We start from the raw sequence: 16,904 nt of genomic DNA on the forward strand, positions 1-16,904 counted from the left end.
TACGTATTTGATTTTACACTTACTTTCCGTGCATTTTGCTCAGTTAAAGCACTACATCTCGATAGTTCTTCAGTTTAAAAGATTTATAATTTCAAAATCTCGACTTCGCTCTTGCATTTCAACAGCAGCATCCCCCATTTCTTTCGAATTCCACGCATCGTTTCGGGTTGATAAGTGTGCTGAAAGAACAATTAGTTCGCATAAGACGGATAAAACACATTTTAAAGCTACTTGGGGAATTGGGCCAAAATTACTACAAATCGACTTGTATCCAGGATCGAGAAAGACAACATTTGCCATAAAAAAGCTGCGATGGACATCACCAGATCATGTAAAAATCCCTCAAAAGCATCGCTACTATTCCCAAATCAGACAACAATAGGACGAGAAATTGTAACGCTGTATTCTGAATACCGATTGCAATATAAAAAAGAATGCTAAACCAACACAATAAGTGGAACCAGGTGTTCAAGAAAACGTGCTACAAAAACTGTAAATTGCACTCAATCTTACCAGGAGAAGGCCTGAAATTATATCTACAGCCCCGTAGGTGTATCGGAACGTTTTACTTTCAAATAAACCATTTTCTCGATATCACGATTCTGTAACTGCATTTTTGATCGCATTTTGACATTTCAATTTAAGTACGAAAAGCTAGGCAATCAAGAACGGTAAGTCTACCGGCCACCAAACCTGCAGGTCTATTCATTTTAATCGCAAATCGCAAGAGGGAATAAGACAATAGAAGCCGATCCCGAATCGACTTCTTCAGCATTCCCATGAGCCACCGTAAAACTGGACAAAAAATACGGCAGATCAAATTTTAGCAATTCTGTGACATTCTTCACTTCATAAGAATGTGAGGAAGTTATTATCATCGGAAATAAACCTTTTTTCAGATGAAATGACCGGAGAAAAGGGAACAAACAAAATGGAATATGTGAGGACATTCATAACTTGCAACAATGGCATGCAGAAATCGAAACAATTGTCACACACGGAGCCACAACATAACATTCCAATACTCCAGAAAACTACACTATTAATTCCCGACGTAACGACATCGTAAAGGAACCAGCCATCTACAGTAAGAGGCACTGGAAGGTCGCACAAATCATAACCTAAAAACCTAGGCTCTTACAAGTAAAGCAACACAAGAGATGCCTTATTAATGTGGCTGTATAAGAATTATCTCTCTCGAAGAATGGATACTGCCACGTCTATCTCAAGATAAAGAAAACAACTTGTAAATGAAAATCTAAAACGCTGCAGAAGGAAGCGTCATACACAAAGAAGGCGCCAACAACCGTATGAACATTTAAAGCGTAAAGCACCCCTGCATGATTCAACACTTGCACCACGTACCTAAAATGTGTTCGCACCTATATCGCTTTAAACACACAGTGCAATTTTTATACATTTTAGGCATTTTTTTGCTGAACGTAGATGTTTTTTAACTTTAGGCTAATTTCGTAATTTGTATCCTTAAAATGACTGAAGAACGCATGTAACAAACCTCTTCATTCTGTTTAGTTTTTAATAAAGTAAAGTATGAAACATATTTCAATATAGTTTTTTTGTATAAATAGTTTTTTTAGTTGGTATTGATTTTTGTAACTTGATTACTTGCGTGATTGAAATATTGCTAGGATATGGTACTTTTTACACTTAAAAGCAAACAAAGCAATACAAAACGGCTTGTAAAATTATTCTTCTTGTTCTACTTAACTGCCATCATCCCGCCCCACTGAATTTCACTGACTGGTAACATTATGCCCGCCGAGTCGTTCGAGGAAGAGGGGTTAGAGAGGATTCCTGACCTCCGTTTATCGCAATGGCTTTTTGAAGCAAGCCTAAACAGGACTACCGTGAAATCGAGGTCGCGGCTGGTTAATTTAATAATGGATGTAGTTCGGTCAGAGAGTATGTCTCGATTCTCCTTGTTTTTTTTTCTATTTTACCTTTTTTGGTTATGTTTTTTGGTGGCGTGTCTTGGAACTTGCCTTTTATAAGGCACCACTAGTGTTCAAGGCATCAGTATGTACTCAAGCATCACAGCCTTTGCTGTTTCGGAGCATTGAGTCCATAGATTGTTAATATACCTTCCCGTTGAAGCGGGAAACCTTTCTTATGTGCCATTCTATTATTTCGATATCAATCTGGGAAATGAGGATAGTTATGTTTACCACAAATTTTTGCTGTTAAGTAAATCCTTGCGTTTTGGGGGGAAATCATTGTGCGTTCCGCCTTTTCTAGTATGAATTCCACTGTCTCGTGTCACACACGTCTCTTTCTACAGTCACTTCCCCACTTTCTTCTATCACTCATTAGCTACAGATTTGTGCAGAATTTGTGATTGGCCAGAAGTACTGATTTTTATTAGAAAGGAAGTAAATCCTTCTATCAGAGCCTTTATTGTACTAGAATACAAACCGAGCAATAGTTGCGTTGTTCCTTTTCCACTTTAGATATGACTCCATTCTATAAAATCGTCTGCAAACAACTACATCTTCTTGATAGTCAACAACTTATGGGAGAGATGCAGAGGGCGAACGATGATAGACTAGAAGAGTTAGACGAAAACATTAAAAAGGCTGAGGAGTCCGATGGAGAAACGGAAATCCGTGAGGCGATGATTGCCAAGGCACACTATCTCAGCAAGATCGGCAACAAGATGGATGCTTTAGCCCAATTTCGTGCTATTCTTGACAAAACCGTACTACCCGGATGCCGACTTGACATAACGTTTCACCTCATTCGTATGGGCTTCTTCTACAACGATCGGGACCTAATTACTACCAATATCGAGAAGGCGAACAGTCTTATCGAGGAGGGAGGCGATTGGGATCGCCGAAATCGGTTAAAGGTTTATCGAGGCCTTCACAGTCTTTCTATTCGTGACTTCAATGCCTCCGCTAAGCACTTTTTGGACGCAGTTGCGACTTTCACTAGCTACGAATTGATGGATTACAAGAGTTTCATCATCTACACCGTGCTTACCTCTATGATAGCTCTCAAACGCCAAGATCTTCGTGCAAAGGTGGGTTCGCGTGTTAATTTCGATCTATTAGGCTGTTGAAATTATGTATGTTTATGTGGCAGTTAAGGAGAGGGTCTTTACACCTATTGGGTCCGCTACTTTTGTACTACTAATGCATTTTCATTAATTCTTGCACACCTTTGCGACAACCCTATAATAAAATCAAATGAAGCAAAGGAAATTCCGTACAGATCTAGCAGAAATCACTGGATTTGGTTTTCTGAGTGTCAAGCTCTATTACATTTTTCTTTTTTGCGTTAGCGTAATGGTGCTAAATCGCTAATTAAGAAAACAAACGCCCTACTGCAATTTAAAATAGTTTGCTCATTGCTACCATTCTGCCAATAAAGCTAATAGGTATTTCAAGAAGGATGAAGAGGGGATTCTCTCGGGTTGAAAGATGTTGTAAAGGTTTTTACGATTGCAAAAATCGCAGCATTGTTGCCGATTGGCAAATAATTTGAATGTTTTGCAAATGTAGCTGCAAGGGATGGGATTGATTTGTGTTTGAAGTAATGCAGATTCAATAGGTCAAGCGTTATTGCCATCGCAGCATGTGCAATTTAATGTTTCTTTGTGACTCGCTCAGTTGATTGATACGACGCTAAGTAAACTAGTATTAAAATTGCTTTTAAGTAAAAAGGACTTTTATTTTAGGTGATTATGGGGTCCGAGATACAAGAAGTCCTCCACAGCCTTCCTGCTGTAAGAGAGTATCTGATGTCTCTCTTCGAATGTAGATATGCAGACTTCTTCTTATACTTAGGTATGTCTCCTTTGAGGTAATGACATTGAACTCCCCTTCTATTGTCGTCTTCAAATGTGGTAATCTGGCGTTAGATCTCCGTCCAGTATTCGCCTACATAAGATGTTTAAATAACACCACAACTTATTACTTAGTTGTTTATTTATATTATAATACAAGTAGAATATAAAAAGCAACAAATGCTTACATTTAAGGCAAAAAATGGCTGCACTATTTGTTAACTATTACCATCTCATTTATGTTAAATGAAATCGTATTCTGTTTTCTATTGTACGACTTTGCTTAGTAGTAAAACTGTTTTGAGGGCGAAATCATGACAATAATTCGATCTAAATGGATTTCTTACAGATATTGTGTGGTAGCGTGTCATTTAGACCTTGCCCATCAGTATTATTATTTATAGACCTGGCTCCGTATTCATTTTATGCTTCCATGTTTCTGTGATACAATACGCTCTGTATTGGGGAAGCAGCTATGTATTTCTTAGTTTACTACGAAGCCTTTCCGTCACACTTGCTCTCACTTTAAAGGCTTACTTCAGCTTTTGTGCATATTTGCCTAGTAGCAATGAACTTGAGTTGTTTATATCTCTGTTAGTGTTGCAATCGTGTGTCTGAGTATTACCACGCTCAGGAGTCCGATATGCAAGTGATGTGAGCGTAAAAGCTGTCTTGTGCATTGGGATACGAATTTGGCGTTGTATCTACACCAAAGATCACTTTACGATCGTGTTGGCCTGCATGATTACAGGGATACATGCTTATGCACACTTTTCACATTTCCTTATGCGACGCGAATGGATCAATAGGTCAGTCGATTTTTGCTATAGATTGATCCAATTTGCTAATTAATATTGTAGGATGTGGGAATTGGTCGGATTAACACATTGGGCGTGAGCAGCGGCTTAAACCATTAACTATCAATAAATTAATGTAAATGAATAGTCGGACTTTAGCAGGTAGTCGTAAATAAAACTATTTTACATGTCCTACCAAATCTGAGCTAGTTACAAGTTGAAATCGTTTTTAAGGCGTCATCTTCTGCGACTCGAACTGCTTGTGTACATATAAAGTGGGTTTGTGTAACGCGCTGAAGTTATGCATCCTCGTCTTATTTCCAACTCACTAGGGTGGAAATTGTGTTCTTAATTATCTGGACTCCCTTTCCCTTCTTGATTGCATTTAACCTATGTGTGTGTATGTAATTTATAGTTGCGAATCGCTCTTTTCCACGCTACCACATTCTTTGCTCATTCTTGTTCCTTCCCTCTCAGATAAGGGTAGGTGATTCGGTGAAGCCTACTAGCTCTCGTGTGAATTGGCTGAGGATTAGTTGCGCGAACACGAATGTGTCTATGGAGCAAATACCTTTGTTCAGAGTGCTTATTTGTTTCTTCTCAAATTGGAGAATACGCCTTTAGGTTGTTTTGGCATTTATACTAAATTTGTCGCTTTATCTGGAAATAGGTAGAAAAGTTGAGAAAATTGTCTGTTTTATATTTACTGTGTGTGGTTCTTTCGCTAATATCTAGTGCTAACAGATGTCAATGTGTCCCATTCCGCCATATTTAAGTTAATCTATGATTAATATGCCGTGTTTATGTGCAAAAGCTAACGTAACTTTCATAAGCAATTTTAATAAGCCAATTGGAGGATGATGAGAGGGAAGAAACTTCTACCGCCATTTTAGGCGATAGCGGTCATTTCACGGAAATAAGCCTTAAGCAGCATGTCATGATTATAATTTTTGAATAGCTAACACTGGGTTGCCTTGCCTAAGAATGTAGCTGTATTTGCGAATTTCATCCTACTGTTTGTTTTTCAATAGTTAAATGCTTAGTTTTTGTGTTTTATTACATAATTTCTGATCTTGCTTAATTAATAGACCAGTTATGGGCAAGTGGTCACTCAGTAGGCCCATTTAATTATGCTTCATTGGTTTAATGCATTTCTTGCCTTTGATAACACTCAATTAAACCACTTGATCGGCCTCCTGTGGCAAAGTTAGTATGCAATCAGCGACACTTTGCCTGAGGTTTCTGATTGCTTGTTAGGACCACTTAATGTCGAAAAGAGGTGGTGGAAGTCTACTCTATCTTGTAACTGATTGTCCAATTTTCCTACTCGCAATCTTAAGTCATAAAACTTGTTCCCTACTAGATCTATTTTATTATTTTAAGTTACGTCAGAAAAAAATTAACTACCATATAAGTCACCATACCAATATAAAGTCTTGCAGTGTGTTTGAAACATGCAGATGTTAGTGGAATTTGCATTTAAAAATTTTTGCTAGTTCTTCTGAAGGTCCACGATACACTCGTCTTCGTATCAGACTGGTGATAATGTAGAAGGTGCTGTAGGTCGAAACAAAAATTCTGCAAATTTGCCTCTTAATTAAGTCATCTCTCTTTACTCTATCCATGGCGGGATTACAGAAGTTTTCTATGAAGTCGACGAGAAATACAATAGTGAAGAATATAGTCATCACTACACCGTCTAGCATGAGTGCCTTCTCCAGCTCCACAAGCACCAAGTGAAGTACATTGCTTTCCATGCCGCTCTCGTCTTCAACACCAATGTCCTCGCCTTCTTGGTTCTTTCCCAGGGTTATTATTGTCTTCCTATAAAGGTACACTATTCCACATGCTGGTAGAAGGTAGAGATAGACAAAGCTATAAAGACATATCAAGTGTCCCACTATGAGTACTTTGTGTCTGGATTGATCGCTGCTGTTTATCGGCACACATGTTTCATATTCGCTGGTATTTAGCTGCATTATGTCTCGGATGACTGGCATTACAGAAACCATAACTGTTCCCGTGGTGGTGGTTAGGATAAGTTTTCTGAAAGGCAGTGGGCTTGTGGTGAAGGGACAGAGTAGTTTTATGTAATTAAAGGTTGCAATTACCAGGTTGGTCACTGCGCGCATTCCCAGGCACATATCAAAAAGGCTCCCATTGGTGAGGATGCAGAAAAAGTGAAAAAGTGGCGTTTTAGGGACGAGTAGAAAGTAACCCAAATTACATAAGATCATAGCCAATTCACTTGTGCAGTCTAGTGAGGTTTGCACGAAAGCTATGAAGAAGGGTACGAGTGTACGGCCGTTACTATCATGCATTCGTCTGCGGAAATGGTTGGCACAATATGTGTTCAGGAACAATCCTGGTATTGTCAGCATTATTGCTCCACCAGCCGCTATTTTGTTCGTTTCGCTTCCCATCACAGAGTTTATAAACTTCCGGTAAATTCAAACCCCGCAATTATCGATTTTTTACCAAGTTGTCGTTTATTGGCTAAGATTTTTTGAATGACAATAGGGTAGTTTTGCGTTTTAGCTGGGGTGGAGCAATTCATGCACTCGGACCGCTATTTGGCGGCCCATGCGCGTTACTACGTTCGTGAGATGCGTATCCGTGCCTACACTCAACATTTGGATTCCTATAGCAGTCTCAGTCTGGAAAGCATGGCTGCCACTTTCGGTGTAACCATGAGTTTTCTTGATGCTGAACTCTCCAGGTTCATCGCCAACGGTCGAATCGCTTGCAAAATCGATAAGGTCACTGGCATTGTGGAGACCACACGTCCGGACAATGTCAACTCCCAGTATCAGGTTAAGAGTTCACATTGCAAGCACTTTTGTACATGTCATCCCAGCGTGCACTCCTTACTTATTACTTTATACGTGGTTTATTACTACAATGTTTCAGAGAGGAACATTCTATTATGAGAATTAACGACTAGTTTTTCGGCCCTTTTTAATGGAAATGATTGTCAGATTTCGTGAAAATGACGGTTTTTCACGGAAGATGTACAATTATTACTTAATTTGTATCTATTTACCAAATAAATGCTTGGATACACGTTAGTGATAGCACTTTTCAGTAGAGTTAGTGAAAATTTTAATTAAGCTTTGTTAATGTTAATGAGCATGACGCACCTGGATTTCGGTCATTTGCAAGGATAAGTACTTTTACTGATGCCCTAACTACTTTCGTTCGCTTTTTTTCAGGCAATAATAAAGCACGGTGATGTTCTACTCAATCGCATCCAAAAGCTCAGTCAGGTTATCAACATATAAAGTGTTGATGAAATGCCATTTTCTATTGTATTTGTTCAGCGTGTCATTGGCAAATAAATAATTTGCACAAATTCGTGCTTGTTTGTCAACTCCCGAACAATTTTTAGAATTTAGCATTTTCATCCAGCAAGATTCGCGAGGGCCCATCATTGAGCTTTTTTGACTCGAATGATAACATGACAAAGTGGACCAAGTAGTGGCTGTGAAAGATTGAGCTAACTTCGTGTTTAGCTAATTTGGCTACCTTTGACAAACTCATTGTTTGTACATCCAAGTGATTGCCACGAGATTCTAACGGCAGTGGAGGCTGGCAAATATACGTCCGTTTGGATTCATGATGCTATTTGTCGGAGCTCTTTTTATGAGTGTGGACGAACGCTCACTATCCTGCAACTCGAGACGTGTAAATAGTTATTGTTGTACTCCGATGGGAAAAATTCCATCACTTTACTGATGCTGTCTCTCTGAACTCACCGTTTCCTGTTTTGCGTTCTCTTGATGCCGTTAAACAACATTCGCAGTAGTTATAGTCATCGCAGACTTGAGAGTGTGCCAAGGAGCTATCCTGTGGCAGAACCTCATGGATGTCTGTTCTCCTCACCGGTGTTGTGCGTATGTTCCTGATTGGCCGACAAAGATCTTTGATGTTTGGCCACCTACCCCTTCTTTAACCCTAAAGCGCCTCCTCTCCTCCCTCCACTTTTCGTAGTTTTATGCGCAGGTGGTGGGGTGCACTGGCTGTGTTAATTAGAAATCTGCGCACATTTACAGCGCCAGGCGATAACACTATAAAATTTGAAAAGCTGAGGCGAACCAGTGCATGTTTGATTCCTCGACCGCATTCCTAATTCTCATCTCTATGACTTGTCATAGTGACTGTGGCTCGGTCTCTGAGATCCGTGGCGCTAGCGATTAATGCTTGAAAGGATCTCAAGTATCGAAAATGCCACAGCAACTTTTGTTGCTTTGCCTAATGACATTGGAAGGTTACGTCACGTTACTTCACTAAAATCCTTCATAAGAATGCTGTTTCCTTCAAACACGGCCTTATATTGAATGTCCGTAGCCATTAAAAACGGATTTTGTCAACTTATCAGACAAATATTTCGTTGAGTTGTTGTTTAATTCTAGACATCTTCATTACTAATGGCTTGGACTTTATCCAATACGTGTGAATCGCCAAGTCTGGAGCAGCTTCAACACAGATAGCTGGATGGGTTCGGTTTAAAACATCACGTTTAAGGTCCTGAGCTCAAATGCAATTATTATAATTCGGTGCTGATGGAGTCTTTTGTAGCACCGGTTTAGCGTCTACCCATTAGGACGGTGAGTACATTCGATGCTTACTGCATTGGTTTGGCACCTGACAGTGTAATGTGATGCCATTTCATTTAGCTAGTTTTATGAAACTTCTCGAGTATACCGTGGAATGGAGCAGTGTTTCAGCTAGGTATCTACAGCTGATTTTCGACGAATTCGCAAACACAGTCATTAGGTAAAACAGGTAGCCTTGCATTGAATTGGAATATGAAGAAGGGTGAATGTGCTTCTTTACATCTGAGACATTTCGAATCGATTCACGGGAGCTCAAAATGGAGAATGAAATCCTGGACTTTAGTTGAATTTTTCTTCCAAAACTTCAAAAAACTTAGAATAGGATTTTAGATGGCTTCATTTGAGGTCTTCACATCAGTTGATCAACCGACCCATTTAATTGTTGTGCTCGAAGAAGCTGTACTTAAACTTCTTAAATGATGCATGCAGCAACGAAATTCGACTATCTTGCTGTATTTATTATTAAAAACTGGATTCACTGAGTTGCGTGACAGGGTTAAATCTGTTTTGGTTCCCACAGTCATTAATTTTTTGTGTGTTGAGTGAGAATAAAGCCATCGGGTTGAATTTGCGACGAGGCACGGAAATTAGCAATAAGTTTAGTTCCTTCCTTTTTAAATGGAATAGATAAATGTATAAATTATGGGGAAGAAGTAAAAGCGCAATTTCTATTTGGAAAATGCAGTTGTTAGCAGAAGTTGCAATTAGTGGAAAATTGTTTTTATCTACTTATTCATAACTGGATCATATCTACAAAACACAATAAACCCCGCCCAAATTATTAACCGTTTGCCACACCACGCGTGGACATGAAGAGTTGCGAAAAGTGTGCATGTTTTGTCTTAACTAAACTAACTATATTTAAAAATGGAACCTAATTGGTATTTTAATTAGTTCACGCATTTGTTTTTGGATGAAAATTAGACCTTTACTGTGCAAGAAAATGATGAGATGTAGAAAATAGTTATTTTGTATTTCATTTTGATCTAATTCTGCATTTGGGCTAATGAGAGGACCTAAGAATCAATCAAAACAACGACTCCAATACGGCGAGTCTGAATTCGTGGTTAACTTATCCAACGCTTTGCACACAGCCGCTTGTGGCTATTTCATGTTACTAGACACGGTTTTACCCATTGGTAGTGGCGCCAGCCTCCAATTCTGAAGAAATGTTGGAACCTTAGGCAAATTGGCAACTAGTGTATCTAAAAACAACTAAATAATCGTCGGAAGATTTGTAAAAAACATAGGCCACACATGAAAATATATTTCTTTACACCCATATAAAAGTAGATGATTCACAGATGAGACTACCATCTTAGTGTAGCGTCCCGAGACTCCCTGAAGACGAAAGAAGACACAATACTCGGGCAGAATATATATTCAGCACAGAGAAGGTGTGTTTGGGCTATTGGCATGGCCCGAAAGGCTAGCCCACCCAGCAAGGTATCCACCTGAGGGCTAATTCAAAGTACGAAAAAGTGGCGCCTCACCAATACCGAGGGGTAAACCACCATCGTGTAACATTAGTGTTAGACTTTTCGGTCACTAGGGTACAGGCCTGAGTCATTGCAAAATAGTTCAAAAAAGTTCCCTTAATGCTAATAAAATGTTTGTATCTGAAATCTCCCCATAAATCTTACCTTTTCGTTTAAATATGGAGTAAAAATGTGTATGCGTAAGAATAAAGTGGTTGTTAGATGCTGCCTAGTTTTCACCTAAATATCCGGTGAGTTTCGAGTAATGAAGGCAGCGCACACATGAATGTTTTTCTGAAACAACTTAGGCATCATAAATGTTAGGAGAGCTAGATCCCAACATAAACTAGCGAAGCAGAATAAAACCATTTAGTCAAAATAATTGCTAAAAATAGACGTGCCGCCGCTCCCACGAAAGCAAGCGCAGACCCATATGTCAAAAACAAACATAACTTACAAGCGCACTGATCTTAAAACATTTAATCAACATGTCTAAGTTCGATTATGTAGAAATCATTTGAACTCCACTGAGCAACTTGAAAGCAATGAAAAAAGGATTGTTGAGCAAATTTAGAAAATTATAATGCTCCAAAGTCTTGAAGTATTTTAAATGGAATAAAAATTAAGTAAACAGTAAAATTTTAGGAAAATGAATATAAGGGTAGGCGCTGCACTCAGGTTATTTCTGCGAGTCGCTTCCTAGAGAAACAAATAATGTAATACAAGAAAGTTCACTTTCTTTTCTTTATAGTCGAGGAAATGGTATGACCAAACACTTGATCTTGTAGTTTTGATAAAATAGTTCGGACTTATGCAGCTAAATTTCAAAACTGTGTAATCTGAAACAATGGTTTCCTAGGGGTTAATGATATTTTGCCAAAGAATTGGCGTGCCTTTTACTAAATGCAAGTTTATTCCACTTAACTATTAATTTTCTTTGGGTATAGGAGGATATGAAACCACTTGAAACAATGCAGAAACGGGTATAAATCTTCCGTCGTTTTTACTTTTCCGCTTTAAAAGAACATATTGTGCTGGAGGCTGCTTGTGCTTAAAATAACAACCAGATCAGTTAAAAGTAAAGTGTAAAACATGACGTGTCAAAAGTTTCGTAGGACTTAACGACATAAAACTGCATAGGGTAAGCGTTTCTGGAGGAATTGCTGAGGTTAACTTAGTTGTTTCACGTTGTTTGTCTTATCTTTATCTTTCAAGTAGCATATTTTTTGTCTATGTTGCTAGATGTGAAAAGTTTTAAATATTCTCTTTAAATTATTCTAACTTAGGTAATATTGGAGCTCGTTTGTCTTTTAATGTGGGCTTCTTTGATGTTATAAACCTCTATGCGTTCCCTTTCAGACGAACCAAAATGTTTTATTAATAAAATATTCTCAAAGTTGATAATCTTAGATCCACATTTTTTTTCTTTTGGAATATTCGGCTAAATTCGTTAAATTTTTATTAAGTTCACAAATCTTTTGCCCTCAATTTCCCTACATCAGATTCCATATGTGCAAGGAATTACAATGAAACAACACCATTTTTAAAATTTGGTAGGCAATGTTCTTAAGATTATATTTGAAGAAAACTGGGCCAAAGTGTTACACTGGATATTTTATTTAGGACGAAACAGAAAACTCTGCTTAAATAACCACTTGTTTGCGCTAGTAACTCAAAGTACCATTATCCAAGTAAGATTATGAGAGTGACAAATGCGGGATGTTCACGTTTTATGCGAAACTTGTCTAAGGCTCTGCTTTTTTTCGAATCCAAAAGTGATTATTAAGTCGACAGAGTCTCATCAACGGTAAAATGGAGAGCAATTTCTATCGGACTGATAAATTCGTTTTGTCTTCATCCACAATGCACACGGGAAGTCTGGATTTCGGGAAGACAGCATTGTTAAGTAAGCGAGAAGGGGAAGGAATTTATTTGCGCAGAATCTTAATGCCTATAATCCGAAAATATAACTCTTCTAATGGAATAATGTAACAGTTAAAAGTGCACAGTTGATGGGTCATCCTGGTATACCTTGTATTTACCAATTACAAGGTTATTAGAGTATTTATAGTACAGATTGATGATTTACGAGCCCCCCTATCTCCATTTTTAAAATAATAGGAATAATTTAACCATTTTTAATGTTTAGGTGACGCTTGTACCCAAAATAACCAAAATATTCTTGTTAAATCATATATCCAGCTTACTGCAATTTTTCCAAGTGAATGAATATAACAGTAACTTTTTAAGGCTGTAACAAGTTATAACTTCAGTAATTTAATTTATTTAAGCATTTGAAATTTTTGTTAACGAGCTTCGAAATTTTGGAAACCAACCACTTATTCATGATGCACGCTACACCAACATCATTAAAAATTCGTCAACTCTAGGCAATGACAATTAATATTTTAGCACATACTTATTAACAAAATAGTTGCTAGATGCATAGTAGAGAAGGCTGCATAAAGAAGTGCATTTGATAAAATGAATATTTCTCTTTATCTAGCTTGACCTTTAGTAGCCCACAACCTCAGGAGTAGCAGAGGATAGGAACCCGGAAGCCGAACCGGTGTGTGTACTCCCTTGTAAATCCCGTGTCGTGATAGTTGCAGCAAACCATTTACCATAAATACGAAAACAATCCTGCCTCACCATGACGGATTAGGGTGGAGAATACTGGGAGGTGATGATGAGAGCCTGATATACCTGGTTTTAGCACGCCAATTCAAATAATTTTACTTCACTGACGAAAATTTTCTGCGCAGAATTAGAGCAATACTGACATCAAATAATATTGAAGTGAATCCACCCATTACATTTTGGAGAAACTTATTTTAAGTTTGAATTTTAATGGTCTCGAATTTAACCAAATTATTTACCCTGTAAGAGAAGCTTGATAATTGACGCAAATTTAAAAAAGATTGTGATTAATATGAACTTCTCTGAGATAATTTGCGCTAATTATCTAGCCATCAATCATAAATAATGCTAAAATATCTCTGCATTAGAGACTAGGTAACCGCTCTCATCTGCATGAGTTGGGAAAAATAAAATTCATTTCCAAGTCCAGAAAGTATTTTTCAAATACCCCAATTGACGAGAAAGTGCTTTAATCATTGCCTAAAATGTTTAAGTGCGAAACCAAATTGGTATCCATTTAAAAAGTAAAGATATAAATATCAATGCAGACATTTTTAAATCTTTGATTAGTGGAACGTCAAAATAATTTGGGTAGTTAGGTATTTCTAGGTTCATTTGCATGCATCTAACGGACAATAATGCGTCAGAATGTCAAGAATAAAAAAAACTCAGTTTTACATTCTTTCACATACTTTAATTAAAGAGTGAAGCAGGTCATGAAAGCGCGAGAAACCAAAATAAATATTTAATTTCCAAGCATAAAACCTGTTTGATTTTAATACCTTCGAGTACATTTCATTTAAAAATCAACTTATGCTTTACTTTCATCAGAAATAATGTTGTACGGAATTCATAAGAATTTCTGAAGTATTTGAATATACCATGGCAAAGGCTCATAGTGTGAGCGTATGTTATTTCTGCAAGGAATTAATAGCAAAAGTGGTTTGCGCGATCGCTTCGAGTGTTCTTAGACCAAAGAAAAATTTGTGAAAAATGCAAGTTCCAGTGATTCCATTGTTTCAGTTATCTTCGACAAAAACAAAATAGGAGAACTGATGTGCCAAATATTCGGGTGTCAACGTCGATTCATAAGAGATTTTACAAGTTTCTAATTTTCAAACAAAACAGCTTGAAATTTATGCAGTTTCGGTAAGGCAGAAAATACCCGCTCTCTTCACATTTAGGCTATGCTTTTCAATTTTACAAAGGGTGAATAGACACACACTTTACCCTAACCAGAAAGGTAACTCATCTTTAATAAGGATGATTAATTATCAGGTGAAATTTGTTTGGCTTGAAAGGAACTTTTAATAGCAAGCCTGCAAATTTGTGAATACTTGGGAAATTTGCTGGGGCACCCACTTACTTTGAGCAATTAATCAAATGGGTACCTTTTTTGATCTCATCAAAATCTCACAAAAGTAGCTTTAATGTATTTGCCTGATAGACCTTACCATTTACGCAGGCACAAAAAAGGTAAAAGAAGGGTAGTCTTTCCTTATGCTCTGGGCGCAACACATTACCGGGAAAATAGATGACCATCTTATCGTATGACGTGTCCTTAGTCGATAAAGTGGTTGAAAACTTTAGTTCTACTATTTAATTCATACCTCAATCATAATCCACCTTGCCACGTCGATTTCGGATCCACTAGAATGGAGTTTACATGCACTTCAGGCACAGCGACATCGGTCATTCCAGCAATGCAAATCCATAACGTTTTAGTTCTTGTTAAAAGAAAGTAACTTTTTAAACGGCAAAGATAAAGGCAGTAGTCTATCTTTAGGCTGGCCTTTCACAAGTCCTGCGATAAAAAAAGCAATTTTTTGATGACAATTTCATTTTGCTCACCCTGTTTATATTACTTAATGAGATTAAAAACCCAAATTTTTATGCTAACTTCAGTTAGACGCACAGAGTACCTTTTTAACTCCTCTCTTAATTGACGCTTTGCCTTTTATAATTCTGGATTTGTGTTTATTTTTTAGCAAAAGATAAACTTAAGAAAAAGAGTCAGTTTTAAGTCTGCTTAACCAACCATTATCACACCTGGGTAGGTTCTGATAAGTTAAGCTGACTTGTGAGAAGAGTAGCTACAAAAGCAATGAACACACGAAGCTCTTCTGGCCAGTGAAACTGATGACCTTCTCAACCTCTGTCAATTTTGGACTATGCTGAAGCATGCATTAGTACTTAAATAGATTTGCAATCCTTTAAATTGCCAAATTGTTTACTGAAACCTGATGATAAAATCCGAAAAGTCTCAATATTCTAATAATTAGATCCTGAATTTAATTAACAAAATTCACACAACCTCACTATAGTTAAAAAATTAAAATTAAGGATGATATGCACTTAAAGTGAATTTCAAAGTCCCTATTACAAAATTCTTAGATGCACATCTTGATTGCATTGTTGACGTAGCAAAGTAGGAAAGAAGGCCCTATTTTTATCTGAGTTTTGTAAATTTGATTGAGTGACCACAATGCTTTGCTTAAAAATGGATTAAAGTGCTATCATACTTTCCAACAATACACGTTGATCAACCTGACTCAGGGAAGTAAGTTATGATAACTTGCTAAGTCAGCATATCTTCTCCGTAAGGATGATGCTGAATAAAATTTGCTCTCCAGGCTCCAATGTCAACAAAGTCAGAACTATGGAATGAAGTTTAATTGCATACCTTACACGAAAATTAGAGTTAGGAATTGTCCTTCAAATGTGTTCCATAACAATTACCTATTCAATGCAATCTTTGAAGTTTTCACACTGAATTGTGACAAATAATCTTAGAAATAATGAGGTTTTCTCCCTTTGGGTCAGTTTGTGGTTTTTGTATTTCAGATGATTAAAGATCCTTTTTATTTGAGTTGGTCACGGTTAAGCCTCTGGGAAAATTAAGTGAATCTTAGTTTAATAACACAATCACTTATAAAAACACCTAACTTGGATTCAATTGATTTACTTTTGAGGTTACATTTAAGTAGCAAAAGTTGGAAAGTTGTCATCACTTTCTTTCACAAAATCACTTAGGTCCTAAGATTTTTAATTCAACCAATTTCTATGTTTGTATCAGTTAAGTGTTTCATTTTCAGTAAAGTAAAAAGCATTTCTACTGGAGCATTTATAACTACAGCATGTGATTTTGCTCTCTTCCACAGTTGTTCCATTCACGGCAGCAAAAGTTTGGCGTATCCATTAACGCGTCATCACATCTTAACAATTATGGAATCTTAATGGTAACTTAGGCGGTAGAGAATCATGCAAATATGCTACATTTTGTACGGAATGTAGTGACAAACAGTGTGACCGAAGTGAGTAAAATGCGGTCCGATTGTGTAGTGAGGCATAAATTTTACGGAGTGAAAGACGTCTATTTATGCTAATATTAATAAAACAGGCTCAAAACTGTGTAGGTATTCATTGAAAGGTATCCCGAACTGGAATCATCTCCAACTACGTTTTGAAAACAGTAAGCCGCTGTGCGTAAGTCAGGTAAGATTATGCTGTAGACAGAGTTTTCATCTATTTGGCAGATATTCCTTATCCGTCTCTCCATAAACTCAAT

The 16,904-nt window shown here is 37.4% G+C and overlaps 1 protein-coding gene across 1 annotated transcript; it reads left to right on the forward strand. All coding sequences in view use genetic code 11, as the record gives it.

Annotated features, from left to right (window-relative positions):
- Nucleotides 1-1,772: 1,772 nt before the first annotated feature.
- EGR_02124 (26S proteasome non-ATPase regulatory subunit 6) lies at nucleotides 1,773-7,883 on the forward strand (the record flags this gene model as incomplete). The annotated part of the gene is made up of 5 exons (XM_024491373.1): nucleotides 1,773-1,923; nucleotides 2,469-3,040; nucleotides 3,698-3,806; nucleotides 7,141-7,415; nucleotides 7,815-7,883. 5 exons carry the CDS (start codon nucleotides 1,773-1,775, stop codon nucleotides 7,881-7,883), a joined length of 1,176 nt encoding a protein of 391 aa, XP_024354226.1.
- Between the last annotated feature and the right edge of the window lie 9,021 nt (nucleotides 7,884-16,904).

The sequence above is a fragment of the Echinococcus granulosus genome, assembly GCF_000524195.1.
Source record: "Echinococcus granulosus chromosome Unknown EG_S00009, whole genome shotgun sequence".
In the NCBI taxonomy this organism is placed as follows: Eukaryota; Metazoa; Platyhelminthes; class Cestoda; order Cyclophyllidea; family Taeniidae; genus Echinococcus; species Echinococcus granulosus.